Source organism: Schistocerca serialis, chromosome 2 (assembly GCF_023864345.2).
Source record: "Schistocerca serialis cubense isolate TAMUIC-IGC-003099 chromosome 2, iqSchSeri2.2, whole genome shotgun sequence".
NCBI lineage: Eukaryota > Metazoa > Arthropoda > Insecta > Orthoptera > Acrididae > Schistocerca > Schistocerca serialis.
This window is the reverse complement of record NC_064639.1, coordinates 611843964-611868582: the sequence shown is the minus strand read 5'-3', so window position 1 is coordinate 611868582 and position 24619 is coordinate 611843964. Positions and strand designations below refer to the sequence as shown.

Sequence of the window (24619 nt, the reverse complement as noted above, 5' to 3'; positions counted from 1 at the left end):
AATGAATGTACAGTTTTGACAGTTTCTGTTGGTAAACACTTCCCTGGTTTTGGGTTTGGACCTTCCATGAATCCTTTCTCTTTCAAAATGTTTTTGGACTGCCGAACAATTTAATTAGGAGCATTAAATTCCCTCATTATTTTCCTGACACTCCACTTTTCAGGTAAAGTTGTAAGAATCATTAGTTTTTTTGCTCTACTTATAGAATTTTTAAAGTTTCTTTTAAGATTTTCAAGAACGGATTCATCAGTATCAGTATCTGACGAAGAAGTTTCAGGAGCAACAAAAAGTTTACGTGTCATTGATGAGATTTTCTTCACTTTTGATTAGGCGTAATGCCTAGATGTTAGTTTACTCTTGTCAATTGGGGACTCACCTAGTTCTTGAAGTGTTGTGTTAAATGTTTTAACAGCTACTGAAGTTGGAGTGAAGTCAGGGTCTTGGTCTCGGATGATTATCTCTGATCCAGAAGATTCTTCTTCAACACTTTCATCACTGATGGGCTCTGGTGTATTTTTCAATTTGGTTACATCTTTCCTACATTTATCACAAATCTTGGCACCACTTGGTATTTGAGGAAATAATTTCGGCATCCATGTTGTGACATTTCTCAGTTTTTTTCTGTCTCTAATAAAATGATTTGACTTCTTGCATGGATTACAACACTGCACTCTTACGGCACTGCACTTTTTACTTGGTTCCATATTTATACAAAAACCACTTATAAACTGTCCTTCAATGTATAGATTTACTTGAAAATGAACTATTAAATATAATAGATACAGACTGGTCAACACAGAGGTAACAATTGATTTGCACAAAAACCACAGTGCACAGTAATGCTGTAGGCACACAAAGCCTTAGAAGGTAACAATGCAGACTACATCATCTCAACAATGTCTCCAGTCTCTGAATTATTGTACAGACATCAAGCCCTATGTATACGGTCCTCTACTGATGTACTACCTTAAACGTCAGTTTGGTCAAACTAGGGCCGTTACTGAAAAACAAGAGTCCGGAATAATTTTTTTTTAACAATGAACCCATAATCATCCCACATTTATATTTTGCCATGTGATTTACAACAGTATCAAGTAGTTATGGAAATATTTTGAAAATAATCAATTATGTACTTTTTGTAAAAAAATTAAATCAAAATATTAATTACCATTTTGAAAAAGGTTATTAATTAGAAGCTATGTTTTTTTGTCTATCACTGGAAAGAGCATGAAAAATGCTGCAAAATGACATCTTTCCCAGTTCTCTAGCTCAATTAGGGCAGCTCCTAGGGCAATTTAAAAAAAGTCCGTTCACACATTTTTGGCCAGTTTTTGAAAAGTTTACATGACCATATTTCAGGAATGGTTTGAGGTAAAAAATTGAAATTTGGTTTCTTAGTTTCAGCACCCACTATAAGTATACCAACTTTCAGCAAAATCTAAGAGGGTGAGGTAAATTTTTTATTTAAAGTGTGTTGAGTTAGTATCCCTAGCTCCCTAAACACGTTTCTGCAGGATGTTCTTGAGTCGCACCACATATAACTCTTACTGCACGTTTTTGTGCCCTGAAAACTTTAGCTTGGCTCGATGAATTAGCCCAAAAAATAATCCCATATGACATTATGGAATGAAAGTAAGCATAGTATGCCAGTTTTTCATTTTTATATCCCCTATGTCTGACACAATTGGCATTGCAAATAGAGATTTGTTAAGACGCTTCAGCAGTTCTGTGGTGTGCTCCTCCCAGTTGAATTTATTATCAAGCTGTAATCCCAAGAATTTAACACTGTTCACTTCTTCTATCTGCTTGTCATCGTATGTTAGGCATATACTCGTGGGACACCCCTTACAAGTTCTGAACTGCATGTAGTGTGTTTTTTCAAAGTTCAGTGACAAAGAATTGGCTAGGAACCAGTGGTTAATGTTCACAAATATTTTATTAGCTGATCTTTCTAAGACTACACTTGATTTACTATTTATTGCAATGTTTGTATCATTGGCAAACAAAAACGAACTTGGCATCTGTTAATGTTGCTGATGAAAGGTCATTGATATACACAACAAAAAGTAAGGGCCCCAAAATGGAACCTTGTGAGACCCCACATGTAATTAGTTCCCAGTTGGATGATGCCTGATAGCTTGATATATGTCTCTTTCCTAATAACCCTCTTTGTTTCCTGCCAGAGATATAAGATTTGAAACATTTTGCAGCATTTCCTGTTACACTATAATATTCTAATTTATTTAAAAGGATATTGTGATTTACACAGTCAAATGCCTTTGACAGATCACAAAATATACCAGTTGCCTGCAATTTTTTGTCTAATTTTATCTCATTAATAAACGGTCACAATGCCCACTTAGTACTAGGGACAGAAAGTTTACTGAAACCAGATGTAAACAGTAATGAAATTCTAAACTCAGATTGGAATGTATACCGCAGAGACAGGCTGGACAGTGAAGGGGGAGGCGTGTTTATAACGATAAGAAGTGCAATAGTATCGAAGGAAATTGGCGGAGATCCGAAATGTGAAATAATTTGGGTGAAGGTCATGGTTAAAGCAGGCTCAGACGTGGTAATTGGATGTCTCTATAGGCCCCCTGGCTGTTGTGCAGCTGTTGTGGCTGAGCACCTGAAGGATAATTTGGAAAATATTTCGTGTAGATTTCCCCACAATGTTATAGTTCTGGGTGGAGATTTTAATTTGCCGGACATAGACTGGGAGACTCAAACGTTTCAGGGACAAAGAATCAAGTGAAATTTTTTTAAGTGCTTTATCTGAAAACTACCTTGAGCCGTTAAACAGAGAACCGACTCGTGGCGATAACATATTAGACCTTCTGGTGACAAACAGACCCGAGCTATTTGAAAGCAGAACAGGGAATCAGCGATCATAAAGCACTTACTGCATCGATGATTTCAGCCGTAAATAGAAATATTAAAAAAAGTAGTAAGATTTTTCTGTTTAGCAAAAGTGACAAAAAGCAGATTTCAGAGTACCTGATGGCTCAACACAAAAGCTTTGTCTCAAGTACAGATAGTGTTGAGGATCAGTGGACGAAGTTCAAAACCATCGTACAATATGCGTTAGATGAGTATGTGCCAAGCAAGATCGTAAGAGATGGAAAAGAGCCACCGTGGTACAACAACTGAGTTAGAAAACTGCTGCGGGAGCAAAGGGAACTTCACAGCAAACATAAACATAGCCAAAGCCTTGCAGACAAACAAAAATTACGCGAAGTGAAATGTAGTGTGAGGAGGGCTATGCGAGAGGCATTCAATGAATTCAAAAGTAAAGTTCTATGTACTGACTTGGCAGAAAATCCTAAGAAATTTTGGTCTTATGTCAAAGCGGTAGTTGGATCAAAACAAAATTCCAGACACTCTGTGACCAAAATGGTACTGAAACAGAGGATGACAGACTAAAGGCCAAAAAACTAAATGTCTTTTTCCAAAGCTGTTTCACAGAGGAAGACTGCACTGTAGTTCCTTCTTTAGATTGTCGCACAGATTACAAAATGGTAGATATCGAAATAGATGACAGAGGGATAGAGAAACAATTAAAATCACTCAAAAGAGGAAAGGCCGCTGGACCTGATGGGATACCAGTTCGATTTTAAACAGAGTACACGAAGGAACTTGTCCCCCTTCTTGCAGCGGTGTACCGTAGGTCTCTAGAAGAGCGTAGCGTTCCAAAGGATTAGAAAAGGGCACAGTTCATCCCCGTTTTCAGGAAGGGATGTCGAACAGATGTGCAGAATTGTAGACCTATAACTCTAACGTCAATCAGTTGTAGAATTTTGGAATACATATTATGTTTGAGTATAATGACTTTTCTGGAGACTAGAAATCTACTCTGTAGGAATCAGCATGGGTTTTGAAAAAGACGATTGTGTGAAACCCAGCTCGCGTTATTCGTCCACGAGACTCAGAGCGCCATAGACATGGGTTCCCAGGTAGATGCCGTGTTTCTTGACTTCCACAAGGCGTTTGATACAGTTCCCCACAGTCATTTAATGAACAAAGTAAGAGCATATGGACTGTGAGACCAATTGTGTGATTGGATTGAAGAGTTTGTAGATAACAGAACGCAACATGTCATTCTCAATGGAGAGAAGTATTCCGAAGTAAATGGTGATTCCAGGTGTGCTGCAGGGGAGTGTTGTAGGACCATTGTTATTCACAATATATATAAATGACCTTGTGGATGACATTGGAAGTTCACTGAGGCTTTTTGCAGATGATACTGTGGTATATCGAGAGGTTGTAACAATGGAAAATTGTACTGAAATGCAGGAGGATCTGCAGCGAATTGACGCATGGTGCAGGAAATGGCAATTGAATGTCAATGTAGACAAGTGTAATGTGCTGTGAATACATAGAAAGAAAGATCCCTTATCATTTAGCTACAATATAGCAGGTCAGCAACTGGAAGCAGTTAATTCCATAAATTATCTGGGAGTATGCATTAGGAGTGATTTAAAATGGAATGATCATATAAAGGTGATCATCGGTAAAGCAGATGCCAGACTAAGATTCATTGGAAGAATCCTAAGGAAATGCAATCCAAAAACAAAGGAAGTAGGTTACAGTACTCTTGTTCGCCCACTGCTTGAATACTGCTCAGCAGTGTGGGATCCGTACCAGATAGGGTTGATAGAAGAGATAGAGAAGATCCAACGGAGAGCAGCATGCTTCGTTACAGGGTCATTTAGTAATCACAAAAGCATAACGGAGATGACAGATAAACTCCAGTGGAAGACTCTGCAGGAGAGACGCCCAGTAGCTCGGTACGGGCTTTTGTTGAAGTTTCGAGAACATACCTTCACCGAGGAATGAAGCAGTATATTGCTCCCTCCTACGTATATCTCGCGAAGAGACCATGAGGATAAAATCAGAGAGATTAGAGCCCACACAGAGGCATACCAACAATCCTTCTTACCACGAGCAATACGAGACTGGAATAGAAGGGAGAACCGATAGAGGTACTCAAGGTACCCTCTGCCACACACCGTCGGGTGGCTTGCGGAGTATGGATGTAGATATAGAAGCACATTTTCACTGTAAGTGTAGATAGCCTTCTCAATATCAGAACCCTTTAGAAATCCAAACTATGACTTTGACAGTATGTTATTTGAGATAAGATGGTTATAAAGTCGATTGTACATTACTTTTTCTAAAATTTTTGAGAATGCTGGCAACAGTGAAATTGGACAGAATTTGATGCTATTTCTTTATCTCCCTTCTTAAACAGTGGCTTAACTTCAGCATATTTCAACCATTCAGGAAATATTCCACTGATAAACGAGGAAGATTCAAATACCCTGAATCAGTCAACTACAGAGGAAGGTGTTAGTCCTGTTAAGAAACCATGGTCAGTGAAGTTGAGTCATAAGCTCTATGCATCAAGAAAGCACAGAGAAATTACTAAAGCTATGGATGAATACATTACAGCTAAACTGACCACCCTCTTCAAAAGCAGAAATTCCATCTTCAGAAGAAAATGGACCAAAGCGCTCTTGCACCTCTTCCCAGGATTTTTTCTCAATTATCAATTCAGCTATTGAATATTGTGCATCCTACAGTGAAAAGGTGCAAGTTTTAACTATTAGTATCAAAGTATGTGGTAGACAAATCAAGAAATGTGAGGTCTGTAAAAGGAGTCTTTGGAAGACCAGATCCCTGTAATGGTCATCCTGTAGAAGCACATCAGTTTCAAATAGTGCAGTCATTTTATCTGGGAGATAAATGGGACTGTTCTTGCCAGAGTGCCAACAAAAAAAGACACTATAACTGTAACAGTTGAAGATCAAAAAGTTGTTGAAGTAAAGGGGTACACAACTCACAGTATTAAAGAAACTTTTGCAATTTATAACAGCAACTATACAACTTCACATATTGCAAGATCAAAATTTTATGCACTATGACCTAAGTGGGTAGTTCCACACCCACCTAAAGATGTCTGTTTATGTGTGTACTGCACGAATTTGGAACTTTGTGTGGGAACTTCGAAGAACTTACTGGAGCACGTCACATATGACACCTTGGTTGGGCGTGTGAAGTCATTCGTAGTCTGTGATGTAAAGCGAGAGAATTGTTTGTTTCAAGATTGTGGTGACTGCCCTGGAAAGGGAGGACTGTCTTTACAGACACTTGGCCTGGGAGACATAGCAGATAACTCAGCAGAAATTACATATGCTACATGGGAGGAAAATAGACTAACTGAGAAAACTGTTGCCTTTGACATTTCATTGATGAACTTGGTAAATGGTCTGTAACACACAACACATAGCGGAAGTTAAAGAGTGTTTACAAGCTGAAGCACTAAATTTAGTGCTTCACTGTGATATTGCTGAGAACTGGTCTGTATTTCTCCCACGAGAAGTACAAGGGTGTTATTGGAGTAATGACCGTGTTTCAGTTTTTACAGGAGTGACATATTTTCAAAACAGGGCCACAGGTGTTGCAGTTAAAAGTGATGACACAGGATACGACTCAGCACATGCTTTGCTAGCAATGTGCAAAATTCTTCAACTGCAAACGGGGGCAGAGAAGATCGCCATTATTTCTGATGGTGCTCCTAGTCATTTTAAAAACTGGTATCAACTGGGTGCTCCTAGTCATTTTAAAAATTGTTATCAGCTGTTTGAACTGAGTAAGTCGCTTGTGCCAGCTGACTGGGTATACAGTGCTACTGGTCATGGGAAGGGACCTTGTGATGCTGTAGGAGGCTTGCCGAAGCACCATGCTACAAAACATAATCTTTCCAGGCCAAATACAGCTGTGATTCAGAATGCTGAGGATTTTATGAGAGTCATGAAATCTTAACACATTCACAGCCCTCATTCCTTTGTCCAAAGAGGAAATTGAAGAATTCCATGAGCAGAAAAAAGAAGAATGGTCCTAACAAACTACTCCAGTGAAAGGAATTCAGAAGACACATTTTTGGACTCAAAGTGATAGGCAAAGTCATATTGCACGTACTTTAAAGAGAGGGAAAGAAGAAATTTTGTTCATTCAGCGAACACCTCGGAAACAGCATTCAGATTCACGACCTGAGAAGGGGGATATTTGTGGTGTGTGTGCATGACTGTGATTGGTGGATTGCAGAGATGATAGACACCAGTTAAATGAAATTATAGTGAACTTTATGCTACCACATGGACCAGCTGCTGGATATAGGTTTCCAGCTGAAGGATAACGACAACACTGTCAGTGCTCACTCCCTGTTCACAATGTTTTGAAGATTGTAAGTGCTCCAGTTCCTATTGGTTCAACAGGAAGGCATCACTGTATTCAAAGGAAGATATTGAAGCAGTGGAACACATTTTTAATTCATTGACTGGCTAATTTCAGTACAAAACAGAGTGCACAGAAGTTGTAAATTGAAACCTTTAAGTCTTTGGATCTTACACATACATTTTGGAACCATTTAAAATGACTGAAAAATGAGTCTCTTATTCATCATTCAAAAATAAAATTATGTTAAATAAGGCTAGGTTTTGATTTTTATGAGCCTGTTATGTGAAAATGATGTAATAAAACAGGTTTTATGTATGGCAAAAATTTCAGTTGCTTATAAAACCTATTCAACCTAAAAGTGGAAGCCCTCCTTTTTAGAGAATGTAGAACTATATGGTACTATCAACAGAAAAAAAATCAAAATTTTATGGATTGGCATTTTTTAAAAAAAAATTTTTCCATAAATTATGAAAAAAGTTCAGAATGCTATAGTAAAAGAGCTTTGACAAGTAAGTCCAAATGGGGAATTTCTGTGTAATCATAAAGCAATTATCTTTCAAAGCAAAACCCCAACAATATATCTAGAACTGTTCCAGAGATACAGCATTTTAAAATTTTTTCCAAAATTCACATCATCAAAATGGTATGCGCGGGCGCAGTCTCATCTTTGGAGGGCTGTATCTTGGAGCAGAAATTGTTTTGGAGAAAACAAAAAAATACATGTTTCTTACATATGCTAAATTCAATAACATCCAAGACTATGGAGGTAAGATTTTTTCCTGGCCTGTCTGAATTGATATAGACTATGCCATCAGGTACGTAATCACCATCTTCATCAGTGAAGTCAATTTCCGATTCAGATTCGGAATTCTCTAAGGGATCTCACACTTCTTCATCAGAAAATCCATGTTCGAAAAAAATACATGTTCGAAAATGTGTTTTATGGACAAAGACGGCCTGAGAGACACGACATAAACTGTGGAAGACTGGAATGTACATGTGCCAAGTTGCCAACAATGAGGAGCAACTGCTCTGCGTTACTGCTCACCGTTGCCACAGTATTGTTGGATAATTTACCTATATTCAGAAGAGAAATTACAGTGGGGTCAAATTGACCCCTTCCACTGTTCTAGTATTAACAAAGCATTTCATATTTTGGTACAAAGAATTTTATGGAAACTGGCTTTGACTGTGAAAACCTATACACATACTTATTTTATACATGTAAATCATATTGATTACTATCTGATAAAATCTGAACAATTAGAGCAGACACATTGACTGTAGAATTATTCAAAGATAATCTAAATTGACTAGCACTGGAGTAGCTTACAATAGTAGTAAGTGGTGACTTTAACTTCCCAAGTATCAATTAGGAAAACTATGCATACATTGTTGGCAGTGAAGGCAAGCCAGTCTTGTAAACTAATACTGAAAACAATATCTAACAACTGCCTCGAAGAACTAGTCTGACACCCCACATGAAAAGAAAACTTTTAGATCTAGTTATGAGCTGAAGCAGTATTTTTGAAGGTGTGACCAGTGAGAGAAGGATTAGTGACTGTGATGCTACTACAGGGTGTTATGGTCACCAAGTACAGGAAATGGCATCAAAATAGCTAGGAGAGTATTTGTATTTGGTCAAATGGTTAACAGTGTCACTACCAACTTGTTTAAAGGATGGAATGAGAACGTGTAGTTTGGATCTGACAAATGCAAATTGAGGGTGATAAGAGATATCAAAGAAAACACCCTGGGTTAATGGTACTACTCATAGAGATGTTGTGAAGATAGAGATTGCTACACTGTTCCTCCTTTGAATTGTCATACAAACATCAAAATGGCAGATATTGAGATAGCCGATTGCGGAATTGAAAAGCAGCTACAATCGCTTAGTAGTGGAAAGGCTTCAGGACCAGATGTGATACCTATAAGATTCTATAAAGATTATGTGAAAGAACTTGGTCCCCTTCTAGCAGTAATTTATCATAGATCGTTTGTGCAACGAAATGTACCTAACGACTGGAAAAAAGTGCAAGTCATTCCTGTTTTTGAGAAAGGCTGTAAGACAGATCCACACAATTATAGATCTATATCATTGACGCCAATCTGTTCTAGAATTTTTGAACTTGTTTATGCTCAAGACTTATGACATTCTTGGAAAATGAACATCTCCTCTATAAAAATCAATGTGGATTCCAGAAACAGAGATCCAGCGAAACTCAGCTCATTCTGTTCCTCCATGAGATCCACAGCACAGTGGACAAAGGCTCTCAGGTTGATGCTGTGTTGCTTGATTTCTGTAAGGCATTTGACATCATCCCGCATTGCCGTTTAATGAAAGACAATACGAGTTTACGGAGTATCGGAACAGACCTGCAATTGGATTCAAGACTTTCTTGCAGATAGAGCTCAACACGCCGCTCTTAATGGAACTAAATTGACAGATGTAAAGGTAATATCCAGAGTACGACAGGGAAGTGTGATAGGACAGTTGCTGTTTACAATATATATAAATGGTCTAGTAGAGAGTGTCGGATGCTCTTTAAGGCTAATTGCAGATGATGCAGCTGTCTATACCAAAGTAGCAATGCCAGAAGATAGTAAGAATTTGCAGAACGACCTGCAGGGAATTGATGAATGGTGCAGACTCTGGCAGTTGACCCTGAACGTAAATAAATGTAACACATTGTGCATACACAGGAAAAGAAATCCACTACATTACAGCTACACTATTAATGACAAACAGCTGGAGACAGTATCTGACGTAAAATATCTAGGCGTAACTAACCAGAGCGACCTTAAGTGGAATGACCATATAAAACAGATAGTGGGAAGAGCAGACACCAGACTCAGATTGATTGGAAGAATCTTAGGAAATGTAACTCGTCCATGAAAGAAGTGGCAAATAAGGCACTTGTTTGCCTGATTCTTGAGTATTGTTCATCTATCTGGGATCCCTATCAGGTAGGACTGATACAGGAGATAGAAAAGATCCAACGAAGAGCGGCGTGTTTCGTCACGGGTTCTTTTAGCTGGCGAGAGAGTGTTACAGAGATGCTAAACAAACTCCACTGGCAGATGTTACAAGAAAGGCATTGTGCATCATGGAGAGATTTACAATTCAAATTTTGGGACAGTACTTTTCAGGAGGAGTCAGACAACATATTACTTTCCCTCACATACATCTCACGTGTTGACTACAAGGAGAAAATTTGAGAAATTAGAACCAATACAGAGGCATACTGACAATCATTCTTCCCACATACTATTCGCGAGCGGAACAGGGTTGGAGGATCAAATAGTGATACTGAAAGTACCCTCTGCCACACGCCATTATTTGACTTGCGAAGTATGATGTAGATGGAGATGTAGTAGGACATTTAATGTTGTCAGCATATATAAACATTTTATCAGGCGGCCTCAGCATTGACAATGCTACTGTGTACAAAAATGTGTCATCATCGGATGATTGTAAGAAATTGCAGAAAGACTAGGACAGAATTTCCGCTTGGCGTAAAAAATGGCAGCTCTCTCTAAATATGCATAAACATAAAATAATGTTTATTACAAAGAGAAAGAATAGAAAACTATCTGATTACAATATTAGTTATGAAAATTTTAGCTTGACACATCATGTTAGTGTTTAAGGGCATGAAATGGGGTGCTAATGTGAAATTATGGTTAGGAAGCAAATGGAAGGATTCTGGGAAAATGCAATGCATATGCAAAGTAAACTGTATACAAGATGCTAGTGCAACAAATTCTAAAGTATTGTTTCAGTCTTTGGACTATTTATCAAGTAGGCATGACAACAGACAATGAAGGAATTCAACTATGCATTACCAGGATTGTAACTGGTCTATACAGCCCATGGAAAAGTGTAACAGAAATGTTTGGGGAAGTTAAATGGAAATCCTTGGAAAAAAGACATAGTTCTTGTGAAACAGTATTGGGTAAGTTTAGAGAACCTGCAGTCTAAGGTTGTAAAACCACCGTGATAGGGATGGAGAACATTGGCTTTTAGATAGTCATTTTTCCATTGCTCATTAAACAACCAGAAGAGATAAGAAAATTTATAATGTTGATACTATGTATCATCCACTGTGTTCTGTGTATTGCAGAGCATGTATAGATGAAGATGTAGGTCGCTGTTGTCAGTACATCAATGAATAGACAAAAACTAGCACAAGAGAACTGGACGTTACAGAAACTTTAATACAAATTATGTTTCTTTAATGGCAAGAAAAGCTATTAAGTGCCATCATAAATAATGGTTAATGAGTGAATTTCACATTTTATAGAACATTTAACGAGTGTTATGTTCCTGTGATGGTAAGGAAATAGTAAGTGTGGTCATAAATAATGACACATTGCATACAGAACCTAAGTGTAGTCATAAATAATGACACATTGCATACAGAACCTGTTATAAATAAACTTAATTGTAACTTTAACTTGTGACTTATTCCACAGTATCAATTCATGTCATAAAGTACTGTTAGGGTTGTATGAATTTGCTTCTCTCTAAATTACATGTTGTGTCACCTACAGTAGATTCTGTTCCATGAGTGGGGCAGGTGAATTGACAAACTGAAATTTATTATGTCATGGTAGTGACTGTTAGAACACTGGACTCAGAAAGTTGATTTGCCTATCTGAGTCCCTGAAGACACAGTTATAATCTCCTGTGAAAACAATTTTTAGGTACTGTTTCAGTGTTTCATATAGTATCCTAACCAACAATGCTGTGCATATTTCCAGTGCTATTCAGCTTTCCAGATGAATTTGTTTTTCAGTTTCCTTTACTTGATTGACCCCTGGATTTTCTGATTATCAGGATGTATGCCACATTAACAAGTGCAGTCAGAAATTCAATCATAACACCTATATTGTTAAATGGTTAACCTGGTTCGTGTTTCATCATTCACATTCCCAGTTGCAGGTTGCCTCTCTTAACAGTTTCCAGGGATGACAAACATTTGATATTATTTTCCTAATTTAAAGTGCTGCCATAATCTACTCATTAAGAGGTACAATCTTACATTAAAGGTTTAATGCTGTAAGACAAGTATTTCAGTCAGAAACTGCGTATAGACTCTCAAGAGCCAAATAAACTGGTACATCTCCCAAATATCATGTAGGCCATGGCGAGCACACAGAAGTGACACAACACAATGTGGCAGGGGTGTAACTACTGTGTGAAGTAGTGCTGGAGGGAGTCGCCACCATGAATCCTAAGAGTGCTGTCCATAAATCTGTAAGCGTACGAGGGGGTGGAGATTTCTTCTGAAGAGCATGTTGCAAGGCATCCCAGATATGCTCAATAATATTCATGTCCGGGGCGTTGGTGGCCAGCAGAAGTGTTTAAACTCAGAAGAGTGTTCCTGTAGCCACTCTGTTGCAATTCTGGATGTGTGGGGTGTTGCATTGTCCTGCTGGTATTGTCCAAGTCTGTCGGAATGCACAATGGACATGAATGGATGCAGGTGATCAGGCAGGATGCCTACATATGTGTCACCTGTCAGTCATATCTAGATGTATCAGGGGTCCCATATCGCTCCAACTGCATGTGCCCCACACCATTACAGAGGCTCCACCAGCTTGAACAGTCCCCTGCTGACATGTGGGGTCCATGGATTCATGAAGTTGTCTCCATACTCATACACATCCATCTGCTGGATACAATTTGAAATGAGACTCATCTGACCTGGCAACATCTTTCCAGTCATCAATAGTCCAATGTTAGTGTTGACGGGCCCAAGTGAGGCATAAAGTTTTGTGTCGTGCAGTCATCAAGAGTACACAAGCAGGCCTTCAGCTCTGAAAGCCCATATTGGTGATGTTTCATTGAATGGTCCAGACACTGATACTTGGCCCAGCATTGAAATATGCAGCAGTTTGTGGAAGGGTTGCAGTTCTGTCACGTTGAACAATTCTCTTCAGTCCTCGTTGATCCCATTCTTAACCTAATACAACATAAGCACAGGATCTTTTTCTGGCCACAACAGTGTCAGAGATTTGATGTTTTACCAGATTCCTGATATTCAAGGTACACTCATGAAATGCTCGTACGGAAAAATTCCCACTTCATCGCTACCTTGGAGGTGGTGTATCCCATCAGTCGTGTGCCGACTGTAACACTGTAACCTCCCCCTCACTTATCGACCTTAATGACAGTGAAAAATTAAACCGCATGTACCTAATGGAAATTCAGGAAAAGCAATCGTCACCGAAGTTAATCTGTCGGTAAAGAGGGAGGAAAGGGTTACATCTAAATGAAAGGAAAAATGCAAAAGAAATTGGTGGAAATTAATTTTGAGAAAAGGGTAAAATTAATAAAGAAAGTAAATGTGCAGTCGTCACGTTAACAATTAATTGGCGTTAATTAGATGTTTGCGATTTGGGGAAAATTACGGTCGCCAGTCCTATGGACAACTACTATAATAACTGAAAAAGAAAGGTTATTGCACATATAATTAGCACTAAAAGCGTGGCAACTGAAGGTTGACACGTGTTGTGTGAAAACTGAAAGTTTGTCAGAAGTAATAAATTTCGCTACACCCTGACTTAATTTAGCAAAAAAATTAATAAAATTGGAAAACTGAAAGTTAATTTAGTGACTGAAATTAATAGTGAATTTTGTTTCTGAAGCACTACGAAATTCAATAATAAGGTTAGTCTTGGGCTACCTCAACAATCATTTCAAAAGCTACTTGAATCTACACAATTTAGAAATAAGAGATTTAACTTTGAACTTGAATTAAATGATTCTGATTAACAAAAGTAAAATTTAGTACGTGCCAAGCTGAGCTGCAGTCACAAGTAAGCTAAAATATGGTAACAAAACTCGCACTCTTAATCTGTGCTTGTGTAATCTAAATATTGTAGCCAGCTATGCATACTTTAACTGAACTTTGAAATTAAAGCAGTGAAATGGAATGATATTACTTTAATGCTGGCGTTTGAATTTCAACGACACTCGGGTTCATTCCGGAAAAGGAAGGGACCCTGCTTGGTAATGCAATTGGGACAATGAGCAACAAAGGTTCATGCTACGTTTCTGTAATTTGGTGACACATATTGACCAGTTTGAAAAGCTGAGGTCTGCCATACAGTTCTAAAACTTTATGTGCTTTTAGTCTTCCTTGTTGGTTGATTGAAGGTTTGAACTCGTCGATTGAGGAGGTGGCGACAGTCACCCATTGTCGGCCGTCGCTGTTGCAGAAGCTGGATGTTGGCGCGCCTTCTTCTAGACACGGTCTCCAGCCGAAACGGGCTCTTGATGTGTGCCAGCTAACGCTTCCCATCCGCGACACCATGTCACAAACTAACATAGCAAGTTGAGCGCAATTACATGCTGCCAAACCCCGAAAACGCGGCAACTCGCGGGAGCGTCACACAACACACCTGCTCCACTGCCTTCCTCCAGCCAGACTCTGTCTGCTCTGCCTGTGCTCTACGCGGCAGAGTTAACACTACCAAAGATCCTAAACACTTTGGTTCTCCACACGACCTATCGATGTATTCGTTCAATAGCATAGTTTTCCCTAGGCAATACCCAGCGTAAAAATACAAATAATATTTACAAAACAAACCAATTATACATCGACATAAATGCATAAATATATATATATATACAAATAGTAAAACAATTACAATATATAAAGACACAGAAATGTCATATCTTCAGGTAACAAAATAAGGAAAAATCTATAGTACAATAGATGGAAATAGAAGGATATGCATTTCCGGCGTTACAACACCATATTCAAACTCACTTAAATCTTGATAACCTGCCATTGTAGCAGCAGTAACTGATCTAACAACTGTGCAGACACTTGTTGTCTTATATAGGTATTGCCGACTGCAGTGCTGTATTCTGCCTCTTTACATACCTCTGTATTTGGATACACATGCCTTTACCAGTTTCTTTGGTGCTTCAGTGTATCTTGAGGCAGCATAAGTTATTGTGTACAAATACCCAGGCTATATTCATCCAGCATTTGAGAATGAAAGCAGTTAGTGACATGCAACAAACTTTACACATAGTTTCAAAGTTTTACTAAACTTTTTCTTGCTGATCCCCCCCACCCTCTGCTACAAATTGATAAAGAAAAGAAAGTTTATCGCTTAATACGTTTTTGCAGTTCAAGCAGCAACACTGCCACATCAGGCACAATGTTTTAATTTATTACTTCTTTAGTACTACCTCTATTCACAACAGATTTTGCAGACAATATCCACATATACCACTGAATGGACCTCCAAAATTACATCATTTTACAGCATACTTCATGAGATCACATCCTATACATTGATGTATGTGGAAAGCAGGCTCGTACTTAAAATGGAGTGCAAATTACCGAGGCTATACTCATCCCATGTTTGTTGCTAACGAGAGCACTTAGAAACTTTCAACAAGCTTTAAACGTAAATTAAAATCTTTTCCAAACTTTTCCACACTTCCATGGTTAAAGTCAAATATTTAAAACATTAACTCATTTGTTAAGTAATCAGAAGTTAGAAGTCATTTTATGCATGGCAGTTCAATTTTTAATGAATTGTGGGCTTACTAATTTAATTAAAGCAAGCTAAAATATTTTCATATATCACAGACAATATTTCATATCTAAGGTTGGCATTTTGTCATGTTATATTTGAAAGTCTTAGCTTGTGACTCACATTTTGGAGAAACAAAATTGATTAGCTGACAGCTTCTATGAAAAAGTTCTGTAATTTCAGTACTTGCTACTCAAGAGGGGCTGAATGTAGGAAGCGAGACTTTTCTAAAGATAAGTTGATGAGATAACAAAAAAAAAAAAAAAAAAAGAGACTGGGGACTGAAATATGTCTGGATAAGAAGCACGTCTTTCTGACTAGGATAGACTGTACGAAATAAGAGTGAAGGGAATGCAAGTAAAGTAGTCAGTAGAAATTTATAGGTATGTTACTTTCTTTTTTCTTGGATGAAATGTAATTTTATCATCACTTGTTGGTTTAAAATTACATCTCATAGTTATTTTCATGTTTCAGGATGGAGACATCAGGAAGAAAAACAAGGAGCACATAGACTTGGAAGAGACTCTCCGTACAATGCAGCAGGAGGTAACAAAACAGAAGGATCAGCTACTTAATTATCATGAATCACTATCACAAACCAAAAAGATGAGAGATGACATGGAACAAAAGGTGCAGAATTCAAAATCGCATCATTTAATTGATTCTGACAAGTTAAGAAAGCAACAGAAAAAAGGTTAGCATAATCACAGCAATTTCTGATGTTATTTTTGTGTTATGTGATTCCTAGCCAACACAGTTATTAAAAATAGGACGTTACTGTATCATAGAGACTGTAAAGAAAAGTAATTTTCAGTAATTTCATTCACAGATAATAACATGTTTCTTAAGAATTATATTCCAGTATTTAATTTCTATCTGCAAATAAATGTCTGTTTTTATTTGTAATGCAGTCTTGGTGCTTTGTCATTAAGCACCCTTAAATGGATGGAATCTTTTCGTATTTACTCAAGAAAATGTTCTGGGTTGGTATCCAAATTTCACATAGTTGACCTCACATCAGTCCTTAGTGTATGTAAACGGATTCTGACTGCTGATTACATTATTGTTGTCCCTTTCTAAGGAAATGAGGAATGGCTTGATGAACCCTTCTTGGTGGCTGTGCTGAAATTTTGCAGTGTCATTGTTATCTTCAGGTGAAGACGTTTGCCAGAAGATGATGAGAGTGACACTCATAGAAACATTGTGGAATTTCAATGCAGCCATCCAGATGAAAGCGTGAGAAGATTACATCAGCACAGCACTCCAACACAGTCTACATTCCAGGGGAATGGCCTGTTGTCTTAGTTTATTCTGCACAATGGTAACTTTCCTGTCCTCTTCTGATACTAATGCATGCTCCATAAACAAAGCAAAGTTCATCAAGAGCAGAACACTGAATAAAATCCAAAAACTAGAACAAAAATGTCCAGATACTGTACTGTGAGGAAATCTAATAAGGAGAACAGCGTGATTGATAATGACTCATGTAATAGACTGTACTAAATAGAGTCACAGCTGCCTGCCTAGTCCTGTTGCTGCAAGCAGCTTGGCCCATGTGACATGACATGCACAATCCTGGAGGCGATCATCCACCACAAGCTGTAGCACTTGTGAGCTGCGGTTGATATTAGCCATTGACGGAGCTATTAAATCGCTCCCCACTGAAATCAGCATGTAGCCTGAAAATGCCCCAGCTTATGCTGGTGGTATGGGAGGGGAGCCGCTGGTGAAGCAGCATAACCCCCTGTGAACAGATCCAGAACCTCAGGCTTAGGGTCAACCAAGACAGGTGGAGGCGATGGAGTTGGGAGGATGCCATAGGCAGCAGATTGAGTAGGCATGACAAGGAAAGGTAGGAATATTAGAGTTAAATGTTCTGAGATCATTAGAGACTGAAGGGTACAACAGCAGTGAGGTAGGGTCGGGGCAAAGAGAGCAGTTCCACCTCTAGAGGCTCCAATACTGTGATCTCTTCACCAGCCTTTTGGCAAGCAGGGTTGCGGGAGCAGAGGTTGTACTGGTATGTGGTGCGAGGTGGAGAGACCCAGCAGGTGTGACCCTGGCATCCATCCCGGGGAATGAAGATGGTAGCAGTGCTACTGATAATGGCTGTGGCTCTGGCCAGAGCTGTGGTTCAGAGGGACTTGTCTGGCCATGATGTCAAACAACTGATTATTCTTGTAGCTGATGACAACCCCTTGGGTCCACTCTGGATCCAGTCATCCAGACGCTGATTCCCCACACTTAGGTGGGCCTGTATGCAGGTCAGTCATGCTGTGCAGAAAACAAGGATTTGCAGAAATCAGGGATTTGTGGTCAGTCAGTAGGTGGAATTTGTTGCCATATAAATGTATCTGAATAGTTAGCATTGCTGCCTTCAATGTGGCAGGACCCGGGTTCAATTCCCAGCACCTCCTCTAGATTTTTTTGAGGTAGGGAGGTCTGGTATGGTGTCGATTCAGCCCTTGTGAAACCAGATGAGGAATTGTTTGAAAAAAGAAGCAGCAGCATTATCTGAATTCTGGTACAGGTCCACTCAATGAGGCTAAATGAGGATCTGTTTGAACTAAGAAGCAGCAGCATCGCCAGAATTCGTCTGCTGGGCATAATGGTTGAAGGAATTGGCGACTTGCTTATCACATGTCCCAAGATCATAGATTGCTACTTGTTCTGCCTTGTAGGCAGCATTCAGTGTTTACTTTACTTTGTAAATATACATGAAATTTCTTGATTCCAAAAAAGATCATTAAATCCTCTTTCTCATTTTGTGAATTTTTGATCTGTGCTTTAGTAAATATTCTCAATGCAAAGGTGACTGATTGGCAGTTAAGAAACATCCAACAACTTATGGGATTAAACTGCCACAATTTCATGGTAGAACACATCCTTGACAAGTGTCAATGCCTGTCCCAGTGTATGTGGTATCAAAGATGGTGCAGCCTGGAAACCATCCGTAAGGCACTGAAACACCTATCGACAGGTGGCTGACCACACAAATCTAAAACCATTATTGTGCAGCTAATTTAGGAGTGCATAATTTGTGCTACATGGTGAATAAATGTGGCCTAGTACCTGGTGTTACCAAGGAATGACTTTAAGTTTCATGTTTAGTGGGGATCAGCATAAGTGTCGTGTTTAGTAGGGATCAGCACATGACTGACTGCATTGGCAAGGTCACGTGTGGACATGATACCCTTGTGAGTAAGAATGTGCCACAGTTATTTTACCCTCTGGATAAAAGTCCAGTGGACAATGTAAGCCATTTCCCTGGACCCACTTGAAAAGGGATTTGAAGTTCCTGCGGTGTTCCGCATGAGTCGACTCTGTAAGAATAATATCATCCAAATAATTACCACTGTGTGGAATACTTTGAATTAATTATTCTAAATAAATGTGGCATAGTACCTGGTGTTACCAAGGAATGACTTTAAGTTTCATGTTTAGTGGGGATCAGCATAAGTGTCGTGTTTAGTAGGGATCAGCACATGACTGACTGCATTGGCAAGGTGAACTAGCAACCCCAAAGAGAGAGAATTGCACCTCTATTAGCTGAATTGCATAATTGAGACTTAATGGCTGACAGATGCATCATTGAGCAGCAGTTATTGATATTCTTCCTTTAAATCTATGTGAGAAAGGTAGTGGCTTTTGAACAGTTTAGTTAACAAATGCTGGAGGGGAGGCATAGGATAGAGATCATTGTTGGATTGGGCATTTTAGTGGTCTTAAAATTGCAACAAATGTGTAAAGACCTGTTAGATTTTTCATGGACTGGTATAGGTATCATCATTTTTACTGACTGAAAGTGGGGAAATGAAACTTAAATCCTGAAGATATTTGAAGAACTTCTCTAACCACAATGGTAGCAGGCAAGTTCTACAAAATTTGGCATCACTGAAGGCATCATACAGCTGAATCAGTAAAATTATGTGCAGATCCAAACATTGGTTCAAAAATCTCCTGTGAATCGCACAGAGCATCAAGGTCAGAAAAAGGCACTGTTTCAGAAACTATAAATGAACTTGGTCCACTACTCTGAAACCAAAAACTGGTAAAGGTGTCCAACCCAAAAATATTAGCAGCAGCAGGGGAGCAACAATTAGGCAGGTTATTACATGTTTGACATTTTTGTACCTAACTGGCCCTCCAACTTGAAGAATGGCCTTCCGGCAGTATGACGTCACATGTCACCCAGCCTTTTGAGCAAAGGAGAGTTAAGCTGCCATAATGTGTCCTCATTGCTTAACAACATGACAGTACTGATTTCCAGCTGGAATTCTAATGTAAGCTTCTGTGGTGGCAGGAGAGCAGCCTGCACTGCAGTGGACAGTGAAGACTGATACCCCATGCCACTGCTGAGCATGTGGCCAGTGGGCCACTTGTTCACACACTGCAGCTATGTGGCCTCAGTTGCCAAGACCGAACACTCTGCTGTGTGGTATGGGGAGCTGCTTCTGGAATGCCAGGGCAGGATTGGTGTTTCTTCAACTTGTATGAAGTACAGGGCAGTACGGAAGAGGGTGGGCATTTCTGACCCACCTGGGTAACATTACACGAATAATCAATCGACTCTGAGGGGGGAGTAGAATGAATCAGAATCATCACCTGGCTATTACTTGCAATGGTGAATTACTACTTTTGATACTTGAATCTTGTTATTGCAAAAAGGTCAAAATCCAATGAGCAGAACAATGTGATTTTGTGTAAAATATAAGTTATTTTGACTATGTGGAAATAAAACATACTGCTATATAACAGTGAAAATGTATACAGCTTGTAAAGCTCCTCGCTCTTTTCATTTAACGTCTTTTTTTGTTTATTTTGGCAGCTATTTGGCTATTGGATTCAAGTATGGGACCTTTACACAGAGCTCATGTTTTGTTAGTAGTTGATCTGACCATGTGCCTAATATGAAAATGTATCTCTTATACCCAGCAAATATTGAATTAAAGAATGAAAAAGTCACTTTGAAATAATAAAAGTACAATTTAAATCACTTGGCTTTATTGTTCCTTTTGCATGTAACACACTTCCGTAACAATGTCTTCTTTCATTCACCCTCGTTTAATGGTTATGTTGGTTTCATACTTAAACTGAAGTACCCACTGCTACATACTGTTTCCTCATAACTAAACAGGTAAACACTGATCATGGAAACTTTCCCATTTATGTACTACTCTCAGTATGTTTCTCCCTGACAATCACTTGTTCTCAAACACGGCACTCCATCAACCTTTCTCCATGAAAGTTATTGAGCCTCCAACATGACACTGTACTGATCATAAAACTTGTAATTAGTCTCAATAGCCTTTCCACAAAATAACTAGAACACTTTTAACTATTAATTCCACTTTCTACAGAATTCTGCACATTACCAGTCGGCAGTATCATGGCACACTTCTGCTCCATATGGAAGCTCAGTGCCAACTCTTCTCCCCAAGCCAAGATGGTGCATGACTCCGAGCATTGGGATGTTGTTGTCATTATACAGCAAGACCACGTTTTCACAGAGAAAAAGCATGTTCAGCTCTAAAAGTTTCAGAAGACATTGATTATAAGTAATACAATACTGATGTGTTATGACAACAAAGATAGCAATGCTCCTTACATTTCCTCAGTAGATTAAAAAAAAAAAAAAAGCGTGTGAAAGAAGATTTGTGAAAACCCCATGAAAAAGAAAATAGAAATCTCACAGAAAAAGAAATAACCACTGAACAAACCTGAAATGGTTCCATCCTGAGTCACTATATCATAATACAAAGAAACATTATGTATGTGATTCTTGAGTTTCTCCCGGCGTATTTGATAGTCAAAATATCCACGGGTGTGCTGCCGGTCTACAGTGTCCAACGGGCACAATATTTCGGCGATCATACATGTCGCCATCATCAGGTGAACTGACGCACTGAGCTCCTGTGAACGTGCCGGCACGGAGATCCGTACACTATGGCTGCTCAGAGGGAACTGGGTTCGGTCGCGGCGGCGGCCGATTTAAATACCCTCCTCCCGCGGCGCGCTCCCCCCGCCGTCCGCGCCCCGCGCCACGGTCGCGCGGTGGAACAGATTGCGACGGCGTCTGAGATGACGTCGGAGGGATGGCTCTGTCCGCCGTGGTCGTCACAACTATACGTTTGCTCGATTTACTCTTTATTAACCCGATCGCTGGTTCCCAAGCCTTGCTAAGATTATAGCCACAGTCACGGTTTATGAGGTCGTCATTGGTGCGAATTTCGATGGCCTCTCTAACAACGCTGTCCCAGTATCTCGACGTCTGTACCAGAATCCTCGTGCGGTCATATTCCATGGCGTGATTTTCCGACAAACAATGTTCAGCGACCGCCGACTTGCTCGGATACATCAGGCGAGTGTGCCTCTGGTGTTCACGGCATCGATCCTCGACGGTACGCATCGTCTGACCAATATACGACTTGCCACATTGACACGGAATCTGGTACACGCCGGCCTTCCTCAAACCGAGGTCATCTTTGGCGCTCCCCACCAGTGCACGAGTTTTATTTGGAGGACAAAACACAGTTCCGACCCGGTGTTTCTTCAGAATGCGAGCGATTTTCCCCGAGAGTGCGCCTGTGTATGGAATAAATGCAGTGCCTACCTCCTCCCTCGTGACTTCATCCATCTCAAGTGGTTGTGCTGCAGTGGTTGGGCGGAGAGCACGTTGAATCTGCCACTCTGAGTACCCATTTTTTCGAAATACAGTTCTCAGATGTTCCAATTCCTGGGGTAGACTCTCTGCGTCGGAGATAGTGCGCGCCCTATGTACTAGAGTTTTAAGTACCCCATTCCTCTGTGAAGGGTGGTGGCAGCTGTCTGCGTGCAAATACAGATCAGTGTGCGTAGTCTTCCGATACACCCCATGACCTAGGGTGCCATCAGCCCTTCTCTTGACCAAGACGTCAAGGAAAGGTAATTTACCCTCCGTTTCAGTCTCCATAGTGAATTTGATGTTAGGGTGTATGGAGTTTAGATGTGTAAGGAAGTCAAGGAGTTTATCCATACCATGTGGCCAGATGACGAACGTGTCGTCCACGTAACGGAAAAAGCAAGTAGGTTTCCATACGGATGACGACAGGGCTTCCTCCTCGAAGTCCTCCATGTACAAATTCGCTACCACCGGTGAGAGTGGGCTACCCATGGCGACTCCCTCCGTTTGTTCGTAGTATTCTCCATTAAAAAGAAAATACGTGGAAGTCAAGACATGCCTAAAAAGTTCAGTGGTCTTCTCGTCAAACTTCTGACTAATCAATTCTAGTGACTCTCGCAGGGGTACCCTCGTAAAAAGGGAAACGACGTCAAAACTCACCATGATATCTGACTCATCCAACCTGAAGCTGTCAAGGCGTTTAACAAAATCCACGGAATTACGGATGTGATGAGGGCATTTACCCACATAAGGACTTAATATTCCCGTCAGGTATTTGGCCAACAAATATGTAGGTGCCCTGATGTTGCTGACAATGGGGCGTAATGGTATTCCCTCTTTGTGAACCTTCGGGAGTCCATATAGTCTAGGCGGTACCGGACCTTGGGGTAACAATTTCTGAGCGTCACCCTCCGGTAAATCTGCGTCCTTGAGAAGCGCCCTCGTCTTGTTCTCCACCTTCTTTGTAGGGTCAACGCTGATCTTCCGGTAGGAATCGTCATTTAGCAGGCTCTGCATCTTATCAGTGTAGTCCTTATGGGAAACAACAATTGTAGCATTGCCTTTGTCAGCCGGTAAGACAAGAATTTCAGAGCGCTCCCTCAGATCACGAATGGCCGCCCTCTCTTTACTGCTGATATTTGACTTCATCGGCTTGGATTTCGTCAACGCACGACAAGTTTCACGACGTATTTCCTCGGCTGATTCTGGCGGAAGTCGAGCTGCAACCTGTTCAACAGCACTAACAATTTCTGCGACTGGAGTGAACTTGGGGGTGGGAGCGAAGTTGAGACCTTTCTGCAAAACCGAGACTGCATCATCACTCAACACCATGCCACTCAAATTGATGACAGTCTTGCACGGAACCTGCAGAGATGGTTTGTCAAGGAGACGTGAGAACTTAGCTGTTTGACGTCCCGTAGCCTTCTTATGGGCGGAATCAGCTGACACCCAGGTGACACCATCAATCCAATCCCAGGAACAAGAAGTAAACTTACTAGCCAGTTGCAAATGTAGTTTGAGTAATTCCTGTGAGATAAACTCAAGGCTCCGGCGGGTGAATTGCACTCTCTCACGTACCAATGCGAGGCTGGCTCGTTTCTTGATTCTCTTAGCTGCTGCAGAATCGATGTGATGCATAACCTTAGCAAAATTTGGAACAACATTCTCGGAACGACATCTCTTTAGAAAGGCAAGAGTACTTAGCAAACGACATCTACGGTGGCGCAACTTTTCAAATTTCTTCATGCTGCGATACATCTCCTCCCCGTAAAGGTGTATGATGTGATTCTTGAGTTTCTCCCGGCGTATTTGATAGTCAAAATATCCACGGGTGTGCTGCCGGTCTACAGTGTCCAACGGGCACAATATTTCGGCGATCATACGTGTCGCCATCATCAGGTGAACTGACGGACTGAGCTCCTGTGAACGTGCCAGCACGGAGATCCGTACACTATGGCTGCTCAGAGGGAACTGGGTTCGGTCGCGGCGGCGGCCGATTTAAATACCCTCCGCCCGCGGCGCGCTCCCTCCGCCGTCCGCGCCCCGCGCCACGGTCGCGCGGTGGAACAGATTGCGACGGCGTCTGAGATGACGTCGGAGGGATGGCTCTGTCCGCCGTGGTCGTCACAACTATACGTTTGCTCGATTTACTCT

At 40.3% G+C, this 24619-nt stretch overlaps 1 protein-coding gene across 1 annotated transcript in view; it reads left to right on the top strand.

Annotated features, from left to right (window-relative positions):
- Positions 1-24619, top strand: part of LOC126457654 (coiled-coil domain-containing protein 40) — a 392411-nt gene that overhangs the window by 29933 nt on the left and 337859 nt on the right. Inside the window, exon 3 of the mRNA XM_050094144.1 lies at positions 16279-16498. Coding sequence (XP_049950101.1) covers positions 16279-16498 — 220 coding nt within the window. The remainder of the gene's footprint in view (positions 1-16278; positions 16499-24619) is intronic.